This window comes from Orbicella faveolata, unplaced genomic scaffold (assembly GCF_042242905.1).
Source record: "Orbicella faveolata isolate gen_17 unplaced genomic scaffold, um_ofav_v1 contig_25, whole genome shotgun sequence".
In the NCBI taxonomy this organism is placed as follows: domain Eukaryota; kingdom Metazoa; phylum Cnidaria; class Anthozoa; order Scleractinia; family Merulinidae; genus Orbicella; species Orbicella faveolata.
Window position 1 is genome coordinate 3,677,779 of NW_028301553.1, and position 11,856 is coordinate 3,689,634.

The 11,856-nt window shown below is 39.7% G+C and overlaps 1 protein-coding gene across 1 annotated transcript; it reads left to right on the top strand.

The window, feature by feature from the left end:
• Positions 1–86: 86 nt before the first annotated feature.
• LOC110052928 (cytochrome P450 3A6-like) lies at positions 87–8,425 on the top strand. The gene is made up of 5 exons (XM_089293994.1): positions 87–586; positions 2,517–2,725; positions 3,537–3,822; positions 5,628–5,931; positions 6,607–8,425. The coding sequence occupies exons 1-5, from the start codon at positions 248–250 to the stop codon at positions 6,987–6,989; spliced, it is 1,521 nt and encodes a 506-aa protein (XP_089150120.1). The 5' UTR covers positions 87–247; the 3' UTR covers positions 6,990–8,425.
• The last annotated feature ends 3,431 nt before the right edge of the window (positions 8,426–11,856 follow it).

The following is an 11,856-nucleotide window of genomic DNA, read 5'->3' on the forward strand; positions in this document are numbered from 1 at the left end:
GTCTATTTTACATGTAATAGGGGGACAGTCCCTGTGACACATGAAAACGAGACAGATTGCGATTACGCAGACGTTCTTTGGGCTCGTCACGCAATCTTCCTACGAAGGCTCTGGGAACGAGATCGAGAATTAGTTTTGCTGCGTTGCAAAAATTAATCTGCCCTGGGGGTTTCCTGCCCTGCCATATCTGAAGTAGGCTTTCTGCGCTTGTTACAGTTTGTGCTGTTACGTTACTCTTGTTGGCAACATGGCGGTTACAGAAGTTCTACAAGCATTTTCCCAATGGCAGACAATTTTGATTGCCTCGGCCATCTTGTTGTTTGTGTATGTCTTTGCATTTTATCGCACAGTGAAAACTCGGTACGGAGACATCCCTGGTCCGACCCCTTTGCCGATTGTGGGTCTCTTGCCGGATGTTCTCAGGTACAAGGGACAAATGCATCTGCAAGTCGATGAATACTACCGAAAATATGGCAAAGTTTTTGAGGCGGCTATTTTTGGCAGGATTCCATCCCTTATGGTTGCAGATCCAGAGATGTTGAGGGATATTTTCGTAAAGGAATTCGACTGTTTCAGTGACCGCCCTGTAAGTTTTAAGCTTACTTATGTTTGTTAAAAGAAACTATGATCTACTATGCCAGGGTAGAAATTGTGCCACCATGTCTAAGAAAATTATACACAGGAGGTGGGTATTTCGACCAATTTTTGCTGGGTATGTGCCACTGGTCTCTGAGAACCCCTACCCCTTTATTATCCTGTGTTCAATTGTACTGACCCCATCTTAGTCACTTTTGGTCAAATTTCAGTGGCAGATCCAGACCTTGAGCAAAGGGAGGGAGGTGGGGGGTTGTTTTGCTTGCCCTGCCAGCTTCTCTTCCTTCTGTGATTTCTTTTTTTACCCAAAATAAGGGGGGGGGGGGGGGGCAGCCCCCCCAGCCCCTCCCCTAGATCTGCCACTGGATTTACTAATAAAACCGTTATTAGTGTTATTAAACGTAATATGTTGAATTGCAACTTAGTCACTTTCTGTTTATGCATCTACCTCTAAACCAGTTTCCACACAAGTGACACATTTTCTAAACTGAATTGAGAACAGGAACAATGTTTTCAGTGTGAATCTTCCCATTTTTAGAGTGAAGTCCATAGGACGGAGGACTATTGAGGTTAGAATATTGGGAAAGGTACTCCAAGTGAGTGAAATGCTAGTTCCTGAAAGAAAACATGGCCTTCAGATGTCAGTATTATGTGTAATATTTTCGTCAGCTGGACACAGTATGATGACATACTAGAAGACTGTAACTGAAATCTGTCAAACTTTTCATTGTTAACTCTGTTGACTTCTTGTTGAGGTGGCTGAGGGCTTATATGAACTCCCTTGCAGGGTAGGTAAGGCAAGTGGCCCTTTGAAAATACTAAGAAATTGCTTCTTTCCCACTCCCCAGAGATTTCTTTGGTACCTATTGTCTTTGGGCTTTTGGATATTCTACTGGGTAGGAGAAAGTTTTGTTTTTTTTTATCGCAGCAACAAACGTGGCGTTGTGTATCGTGGTTTGCCCTTTTATTCTAGACAGCAAAATTCTGTACTCAGAACCAACACACCAGTCTTTAAAGAGTTCGAAATGATAAGGAATAAGCATATTGAAGACTTGACCAGTAGCTAAAAGGGAGATAATGACTTGGGCAACAATGCACGATGCAGATGGGCAACAATGCACGTTTGGATAGCACATTAATATACTTTTGGAGAACGCCTATATCCAAGTCACTATTTTTCACAAACACAATCTCTATAACGTTCACCTGTTTATAATTTTAAAGTGAAGCTTGCTGACTTCGCTCTTTCCATTGGGAACTGCTCTTTATATTCCTACTTACCAGAACTTACTTACCCCCAAAATACAAAAAAAATGTGCGACCCCATTCTAGCAACTCTATTGAAAATGCAACCCCATAATAATCAATCCAGTCATGAAAATGAGACCCCATCCAGTGGCACATCCCCATTCACCTACATAGGGAGTACCCATCCCCCCTGCTGGCCTTAAATAGCACTTTCGAGTTTTGCTTGCCTAGTCTTTTTAGAGAACAGTATATGTAAATTTACTTTTGCATTGTTGTCTCAAGGGACACATAAGTTTTCCTTAGTTCGCAGTCTCTATTTGGGTATATTTTACACTTCCCTTACCTTGATTCCTTAACGCCCTGAATATTTGTCTGATTTGAATGTACATGTAGTATCATTCAGCTGCACATTTACATTACCAGTTTGCTAGATCTCATCAATGCTTACTTTGTCTTAAGCATTAATAACTTGGCAGTAGAGAGTCCTGTAATAGATCCTCTTTTCTGAAAAAAGGAGAGCACTGTAAAGATGGCCAATTATTGAACAAGAGGAGAGAGTGAAACCGGTCACTTTCTTGCTTTTATAACGACCCTAGAGCACTGATAAGGTCTTTAGGGAGTTGAAAATATCATAATGAATTCTGTTCTGAAATATTTTGATGTTTATATTTTAGTCATTTAATATAGAAGTGCCAGAGCCATTTTCCAGTATGATGACAAGAGCAGAGAAGGAAAAGTGGAAGCGCATCAGAAACATGCTGACTCCAGCATTTAGTGGTCTTAAGATGAAGCAGATGATGCCTTTAATGAATTCCTGTTGTGACACTTTGATGCGAAAGCTTAGCAAGGTTGCAGACAAGGAACAAAGTGTTGACATGTTTAAGTATGTGTAGAATGAATTTTTAAGGCAATAAATAATATAATACAGTCCAACCTTTATGTATAGAGACCGCCATACAGACGGACATCAATCTCCACATTTCAGACAGTTTACCTGGGCTAATTACAAGAAGCAAAAGATATCACAGACTGCCTTAAAATATGAATGTTCTGGGTTACCCTTTGTTGCCTAGTTTTATCACAGTGGAACGCCTTTATAACAGGAAGCTTGCAGATCATCGAAGCTTAAAACCACCCTTTGTTAGCTTAGAAGGTGTCAGGCGACCATATTGGTAGACTGATGAAATTCTAAGTAATTTATTGTGAACTATGGTCCATGTGAGGTACAGGAATTATACAGCATTCTGGAATGTTCTGCTGTACATGTTTTTTTTTTTTCAAATAGGAAGGGTTTTTTTAAACACACATGATTCACAATACTACCTAACATTACTTGCAATACTAACATTACTAACAATAGCGACATATTTGCTTCCAAAACCCTAGTTAACATTACTTGCAATACCAACTCTACTTACAATACTAATCAATATAACTTACGATACTAACGTTAGTTACAGTAGTGTGTGACATTACTTTACCTTGTGCATATGGCTTGTTGCACCGGCACTGTTTATCTTGCAATATCATAGGCCATGTAAGCATATACCAGTAATTGGCTAGAATATTTACTCAAGAAATTAAGGGTTGTAATTTTATTGTATTTGAAATGTATTAATGTTGTTGTTGTTGTTGTATCAAGCAAAGCCACAAAATGTTTTGTTCTATGATTAACATGGAGATCACATTTTCAGGTTTCATCAAGCTCTTACAATGGATGTAATAATTTCAGCAGCATTTGGCATTGAGGCAAACCCTCAAGAGAATCCTGATGATCCGGTTGCCATGGCAGCTCGTAATTCCATGAATAGAAGCACATTTGAGAGGATTTTGCTGAATGTCCTTTCAGTTATGCCATTTGGAACTAAAATAATTTCAATGTTCCCAAACTTTTTGATGGCAAATAGTATGCCATTACTTAAGATTGCTGAAGAAATGGTGAACACAAAGAGAGAAGGAAAGGCAAATTTGTCTAGAAAGGTAATTTTGTATTGTCATTATTAATAGTTAATCTCAGGGCTCAAATAAAGTGCTGTCCAGTCATTCAGGACAAGTAGATTTTCCTGCTGTTTATTTTCACTTGCCCAATGGGCAAGGGCCCCAGCAATTTGTCTACCAACTAAGTAAAAAAAAGGAAACGAAGACTTACATAGGGCAAGCAAAATTTGAGAGCTACACTGACTTTACTTGTCTGAAGGGCAGGCTGGAGTTCAAGTATTGTTTTAGCCCTGTATTCTTAAGTAGATATATGGTGTATATTTTTATTTTTCTTTAATCCAAGGCAGCTTAAGAAGGTTATGCAATTTGTTTAAAAGTTTACTAACTAATTTTAATGTGGATGCATATATTGCCAGCTTCAAGCAAAGTACCCAGAAAAGTTATCAACTTGGTTAAATCTGCTTTAAATAGGTGGAAACAAAACAAGAATTTTTAACACTGAGGATCAGAACATGATCACTCTGCAAAGGGTTTAAGTCCTGAAAATTTTTTTACCTATGTATATAGACCAGATTTCATGTATAGTTACATGTAGACATTTTCTAGCAGACACCTACATGTACATAGAATGCGCAGCTCTTTTTATTAAGGACAGTTCACTTGGTCCCAGAGAAACCAGAATTAAATATATATCCCTATCTCTATAACACAGAGTGTGGGAGGCATGGTGCCGGGGTGGCGGGGGGGATGCTTGTTGTACCTTTTAGTGGTTAAAAACGCAGTTTTGGTACCTCTTAGGCTGTTTAGCCTTGAAAGGTCCACAGCGAGAGATTTTGCAGTTGTGGCAGGAGATAAGGTGTTATGTAAGAATTGGTACCTCTTAGGGCACAAAATAATTTCAAGCCACACCCACAAAAGTGGGTCTTGGTACCTCTTAGGGGTTGTTTTCAAATTTTCCAATAAGCACCCATGTCCAGGGCATGGTGGCCTGACCAATGGTTAGCTCACTGGACACAGATTGAACAGTCCAGACTGGAGACCTGGCTGGGGTCATTGCATTGTGTTCTTAGGCAAGGCACTTCTCCTGCAGTCCGTCTCTCCACCCATTACAAAAGTTTCAACAGTTATTAGGTCTTTATTTCATAGCAGATGGGCCGCCAAGCGGAGCCCCATACTCATATAGGAAAGAAAAGAAACCCATGATTTGGGGTTGATTTTCTCATGGTTGTCATGGCTAGCGGTATTGCTCGTGGGCACTTACGCGTGACAGCAGAGTCGCACAAGATGGCGGCTATACTCAAGCTAATAGGTTGACAGAGACGTGTAGTCTTGGCTAAAAGCATCCATCTTTGATGTTGGACTTCCATGCTATGGTCAATTGGCACCTGTCAAAACAAGGTGTCTGCTGACCAGTGTCACGAGACCATTTCACAGGCTCAAGTTTAGAGCTCATTGAGGTCACATTTTTTTTTGAAGTTGATTGATGACCAAGTGCTGGTTTTCGATTGAATCCAGGGCCCATGTCAGGTTACCTTGCTGTAATCAGGGCCAGGTTGTTTGGAAGCCAGTTAGTGCTAACCCAGGATTAAAAGTTAACTGGAGGACAAATTTTTCTTGTATACAAAGGATTTTCACTGTTTATGTTTTGTGTATTTTGAGATTATTCAAACTTAAAACAGAAGGCCAAACAATATAAACAGAAAATATCAGTGCAAAGTTACAAAACTCAAATCAAAATTCTTGCTTATCCTGGGTTAGCTTAATCGGGCTTTGAACAACCCGGCCCAGGAGCTCCACTTTTAGGCTTGGCTAAATCTATATATTATAATTGTATCATTGTATCACAGGACATGTTGGATGTAATGCTGGCAGCCTCAGATGACCCAAATGTCCCAGAGTCAAAGAAGCTGACAGACATGGAAGTCATTGCTCAAAGTTTTGTGTTCCTTATTGCTGGCTATGAAACTAGCAGTAACACACTTGGTCTGACGTCCTACCACATAGCTACACACCCGGATGTTCAAGATAAACTGCAGCAGGAAATTGACAGTGTGTGGACTGATGGGGAACAGCTGCCGACTTATGAAACAGTGAATGAGCTGCCATACCTTGACATGGTGATATCCGAGACACTCCGAATATATCCACCAGGTACTGATGTATTGCTTTTTAAAACAATACGTCAATCCTTATCATATTATAATGGCTACCTTATTAATACAGATTTATACTAGTACTGAAGGAAGGGAGGCGCGGTGGCCTCATGGTTAGTGCGCTCGTCTCCGGATCGAGCGGTCCGGGTTCGAGCCCTGGCCGGGGTCATTGTGTTGTGTTCCTGGGCAAGACACTTTACTCTCACAGGGGCCTCTCTCCACCCAGGTGTATAAATGGGTACCGGCGAACTTAATGCTGGGGGTAACCCTGCGATGGACTAGCATCCCATCCAGGGGGGAGTAGAAATACTCCTAGTCGCTTCATGCTACAGAAACCGGGATAAGCTCCGGCCTGATGGGCCACTTGGCTCGCATGCAGACTTTACCTTTTTACTGAAGGAAAAAGATTATGTTGATGTTACAGTCAAAGGGCTTCAGATACGCAATTCTCTGCCTGTGATATGAGTTAAGAACTCGGTATCAATGCACAAATTCCAAGCCCTACAATGACACTACCTTCTACTTACGAAAGGAATTTATCAGACGTTACGAAAATCTAATAGAACCTAGCCTGTCTTCAGTTCAATGTTTGAACCACATGCAACTTTGATGATTAGGAGAGAAAAATAAATTTCAACTCAGTCAATTAGTTTTTTATTTATTTTTTTTTCAGCATTTTTAACATCCCGCAGCTGCACTAAATCCTGTGTGTTGAAAGGCATCAAGATACCTAAAGATTCACCGATTCTTATTCCTGTGTACAGTATCCACAGAGACCCGTCTATTTATCCCAACCCGGAGAAATTCGACCCAGAGCGTTTTTCACCAGCTGCCAAGCAGTCACGCAGTCCCTACACTTACATGCCATTTGGTCACGGACCACACAACTGCATCGGTATGCGTTTTGCTCAGATGGAAATGAAGCTTGTGTTGGCGCGAATATTGAAGAAATATCGCTTGGAAGTGGCTCCGGATACAAAGATCCCTCCTGATGTAAGAATCAAGGCTCTTTTGGGATGCACGGAGATAAAGCTTCGTGTTGTTTCAAGAAAGTAACAAGAAATTTCACACACGGCTTCCAGCAGGTCACGGCTTTCTTATTAACAACATTGTATAACAGTCACTTTTTATTTTTTCACAGTAAAGTGCGTCTATTCGAACCGGGCCACCTAGAAGAAAACTAACCAATCAAAACGTAAACTAAGAACAATGGACTGGCAGCTTTCTCGTGATGGCAAGTAATCTTCTGTTTGACATGAATACATAAGTACAGTGTACTGTCGACTCCTCTGTGTTATATACACTCTTAGGAGATTCAGTAATAGACCGCGAATTATCATAATTTTGAAAAAATTAGCTTGAAAGCTCAGCTTGTGACAAGTAAACCGAAACCGTTGAAAAGCGTACAAAATTTAGGATTGTTTCCTCAGAGGGTTCCCGACACTTTGTCCTTTGTTGGGTTTTCAATTTTGTTCGGATCGCTATCCTTTGTTCTCAAGTAACGTTCTGATTGGTTAACTCTTTTCCATTTGGCCCAGTTCAAGTAGTGACATTGTAAGCGGCAGGTTTGTTACACATATGAATAATTTCGTTTCCATAGTTCTTAGTCAAAAAAATCGAAAATTATAATTCAGCATCTCAAACAACCCAAGGTATAGATTTGTACTCCTGGACTCTCTCCTTATTGGCTGAGCCATCTAATACCGATTAAGTTATTTTTAGATCACTCTCGCTTACAGAATCACCAGAAGGGTTTAGAAATAGCTAATCCCTGTTACGCCAATTTTACTTACGTGGACACCCCAAGTGGATTCACCCCAAGTGGATTCACCCCAAGTGGATTCATCTTCTAAGATCAGAACTACTCAACGCGTGAGGTAACGTCTATGAGAGAACTGGATACCGTATCTATAAATAACTTGAGAGGGGTTACGTTGAGGATAAGGCCTACATGAGGATTAACTCTCTTCCTTTTATCCTCTCTTGGCTGTCAGAGCATTCAGCAAATGATTTCATGTCGAGTATCGAGCACGCCATGATATAAACTATTAGAATTAGTCCTTGAGACATTTATCAGTATTTTTCAGTATTTTTTTTTTTAGATAAGCTGATTTTTTTCCATTTACCTCAGTATCGTGGTTAAACTTCTTATTACTATAAACTGATAACATTCCTTCAGAGTTATTGGATATGAATTCTGTGTGATCAATAAATCAATCAATCAATTAATCACTCACTCACTCACTCACTCACTCAATCAATCAGTTAGTCAAAAAGCATAGACTATTGCAGCATTGTGTCTTCTAGCCAACCATCAGGCCAAGTAATCGCTACTTTTATCACTATCACTACTTTTATTAGATGCATAGACGCAATTAATAGTAACTGTATAATAATATAAAAATAGATAAATATCACTAATTTTATCATTATTACTACTTTTACAAGATGAATAGATGCAATAAATAATAATACATGTATCACTATGATAATATAGCTTAAATATCTGTGTAATCAATCAATCAATCAATCAATCAATCAATCAATCAATCAATCAATCAACCAGCAAATCAATCAACCAATCAATCATTTAATCAATCTTCTGGCACGGTTCACGAGCGAAAAAATAGCGAATCACAGATCAGGGATATAAAAATTTCATTTTCCCGAATCACGAAAATAAGCAAGTGAGGTACGTACTCTTGTTAATAACCTGCTCTTACGCTAGAAAGAGTGCTTCAAGAAAGCAAAGCCGTGAATGGCTAAGTAAAGGCTCTGTATTACAAATCGCATACCTAAATCACTTTCGACAGACGACTCTAACCATTCGGAGGACTCTAATCTCAAAATCACAAGAAAGGAGTGGTGAAATCACGAATATCGGTTAGTAATTCAAGTTCTACACGGGTCACGCAACGTTTCACGGAAAATAAAATCAGGTATAATCACGCATCTCAAGAATACCCGGAGGTACTCTCTTATATGGGCCAAATAGGTATGTGCGGCCCCAAAGGGTATGGTTTTTCAGCTGTTTTGGTCACAAATAGGGTATCGATTTTGGTGATTTTGGTCATAAATAGGGCATGGTTTTTTGACACTCTCTTCTTGAATTGGATATGTTTGTTAGAAGAAGCTACTTTTTCATCATTATCGATAAGACCATCAACAAACGCTCTTCATAACTTATGTTCAGTTAGGGCAACTTAGCCAGCCGCAAGGGTCGTAAATAGGGTTTCGAATGTTTTTGGTCAGGTCATAAATAGGGTAGCAAAAATGCCAGATTTAAGTCATAAATAGGGTAAGGGTTTTGGGAAGTGGGCCGCACCCCCCCACCCGACTTTCTGGGAGTACCCCCCTGGAAAGAATACCCCTGTACGACCCTCTGAATAGTAAGTTAAAATTAAGGCCATTTCTCAGCTATCAATTAATTTTGACAATACTGTGTTAAGTTGCATCAGTGTCCATTTCGTTAGCCGATGATTTTCAGTGACTTGAAAACTGCTTGTTGCCTCCCTTATTAAACGTGAACTATTAAACAAAAAAGAAAGTGCGAACGTATGTACACCTGAACCGACATGGAGAAAAACACAATATATTCAGTGAATGGTCTTAGGCATTTCGAAATTAACCAAACACCGACTCTTTGCCCCCTTCTGTCCCATTCTGGTCGTCGATCTGTGGTGTGGATGATCCTGGCATGCTGTTTCTGGGTGCCAGGGCTTCACACAAGCGTTCCTATACTTGGCACATACTGATATTTGTGCAACATTGGCTGGTAACATTTGTAGAAATCCACTGACTGTTTCGGTCCTGGGGTCCGTTTCTCGAAGGTCCCGAAAAGTGTTCGCCGCACCCGGAAGGTCGTGGCAAAATCTCAAACCTTATGATTACAGAGCTGTTTTATTCACATATTCTTAATATAAACAAAGGTTCCATTCCGTACAAGAAGTTTCAAGTGTATACACCTGTCTGTCTTTAAATACCGATTACCAAAAAATGGCTTTCCGGGACCGAAAAGTTTCCGGGGCCCGTTTCTCGAAAGTCCCGGAAACTTCTCGGGCCCGCAAAGCCATTTTTAGTTAATTGGTATTTAAAGACAAAGAGGTGTATACGCCTGAAACTTATTGTATGAAGAGAACCTCTGTTCAGATTAAGAATATGTGCATAAAACAGTTCTGAAGTCGTAAGGTTTGAGATTTTGCTACGGCTTTTCGGGACCTTCGAGAAACGGGCCCCTCAAAGGTCCCGAAACGTTTTCGCACCCGAAAAGCCGTAGCAAAATCTCGAAGCTTATGCTTACAGAGCTGTTTTATTCAGCGATTCTTAGACTGAACAGAGATTCTTACCATACAAGAAGTTTCAGGCGTATGCACTTCTCCGTTTCTAGATACAGATGAATTAAAAATGGCTTTCACCCGCTTTTCATTGCTTTGATTTACTTTTGACGCAAGTCTTTGACAACAGCTGTTCAAGTATACAAAAAAAAGAATCTAGCTAGTAAGCTTTATATCCGGAAGTTTAAGTTTATTTCGATGGTAAAAATCACAATGTTTCACTGAAACTGCTCAGATATCGAAATTTTTTGTACATTGATTTCTTTTAATAGTTGTTAAGAAAACAACTGCAGTCTTGTTTATATATATATTTCAGACTCCGATGTCATCTATGCTATCGTGGTTTATGTTGTCAAAAAAAAAAGATAAATAAATATATACTGCAATGTCAATATCTAACTTAACAAGCTTTCAAACCCACAAGAAATCAAAGTTTAACCCCTAAGTTATCGCTTCTGTACCCGACTTCTTGGATCCTTCTTGACATGAATTCACTGTCGAATTCAAAGTTTGGTGCACAGTTTTTAACGCGACCGCTCCGCGCCAGGCTAAAGAATGGCGGGAAAGTTGGTGCACGCGCGTCTCTTTTGGCGCCAAATAACTATTCTTTGCCTCGCTGTCTCAACTTCACGATTTCCTAAAACACGCAAAGTCATTGTAAACTGGACGAACAGATTTCATCGACATAAAGGGAATATAAAACCTATAATATTTTGTTCACTGGGGAATGATCTCAGCTAAACTGAAAAGAACATCAAGGTAAGAGTAGTTCACGTTCAAGAATTTTCTCGTCCGATCGATCTATTTCCTAGAGCTTACACTAATGTCTATAATCGTTGGTTATTATTAAGCTTATCATTGCTGTTTTAAACAAGCTATCTAGAGCTGTACCTACAGTAACACTTCTTAAGTTTCGTAAGACGGGGGACATTTCCAGCATTGATAGGGCCTCTGGGTCACTAGTTTCTCCAACAGAACAAATAGTTAACGCACATGATACCAAATTTACCATAAGCTTACATTCTTTTAAGTAAGACAAAACTCTCTTGTGATGTATGACTATCATGTGATTGTCATACTGCCCTCCACTGAATTATTGCGTGATAAATATAAAATTCCTCAATATTTCATAAAATGAAGGAACATTTACCTCTTTTTCTGAGGATATCATCGCTGGAGACCCTTTATGACCTTTTGAGTAAAGCACACATTATAACCCAGATTTTACATTGTGATGAAAAATGTGTAATGGGAACATAAAATGAGGACAATAAGGACGTTTTGTTTTTAGTATTGGTGCTAGCTTTGACAGTTGAAAGTTAGGGCAAGAGTAACGCTAGGGTTACCCTTCCCTAGCCCAAACCCTAAGCCGTAAGCATTAGCCGTAAGCATTAGGGTTAGAACTAACCCTAACGTTAGGGTTAGGGTGAAATTTTCTTTACTCTTTTTAAATCGGGATTCTACTGTATTTTCGGAATGAAAATAGTTCCATTAGGCGTGGGAATTGTGAACGTTTTCGGTTTTACTGCGATTTGAGTGCGTTTGTACAACACTCACGCTTTCGGGCATTGTGTAATTTTTTTAGGCAA

What these genes read in the sequence shown, in the direction of transcription:
- LOC110052928 (XM_089293994.1), top strand. Translation starts at nt 248, where the DNA reads ATGGCGGTTACAGAAGTTCTACAAGCATTTTCCCAATGGCAGACAATT. An exon ending in AGGCAAATTTGTCTAGAAAG is followed by an intron (nt 3,823 to 5,627) that starts GTAATTTTGTAT and finishes ATTGTATCACAG; the next exon opens with GACATGTTGGATGTAATGCT. An exon ending in ACTCCGAATATATCCACCAG is followed by an intron (nt 5,932 to 6,606) that starts GTACTGATGTAT and finishes TTTTTTTTTCAG; the next exon opens with CATTTTTAACATCCCGCAGC.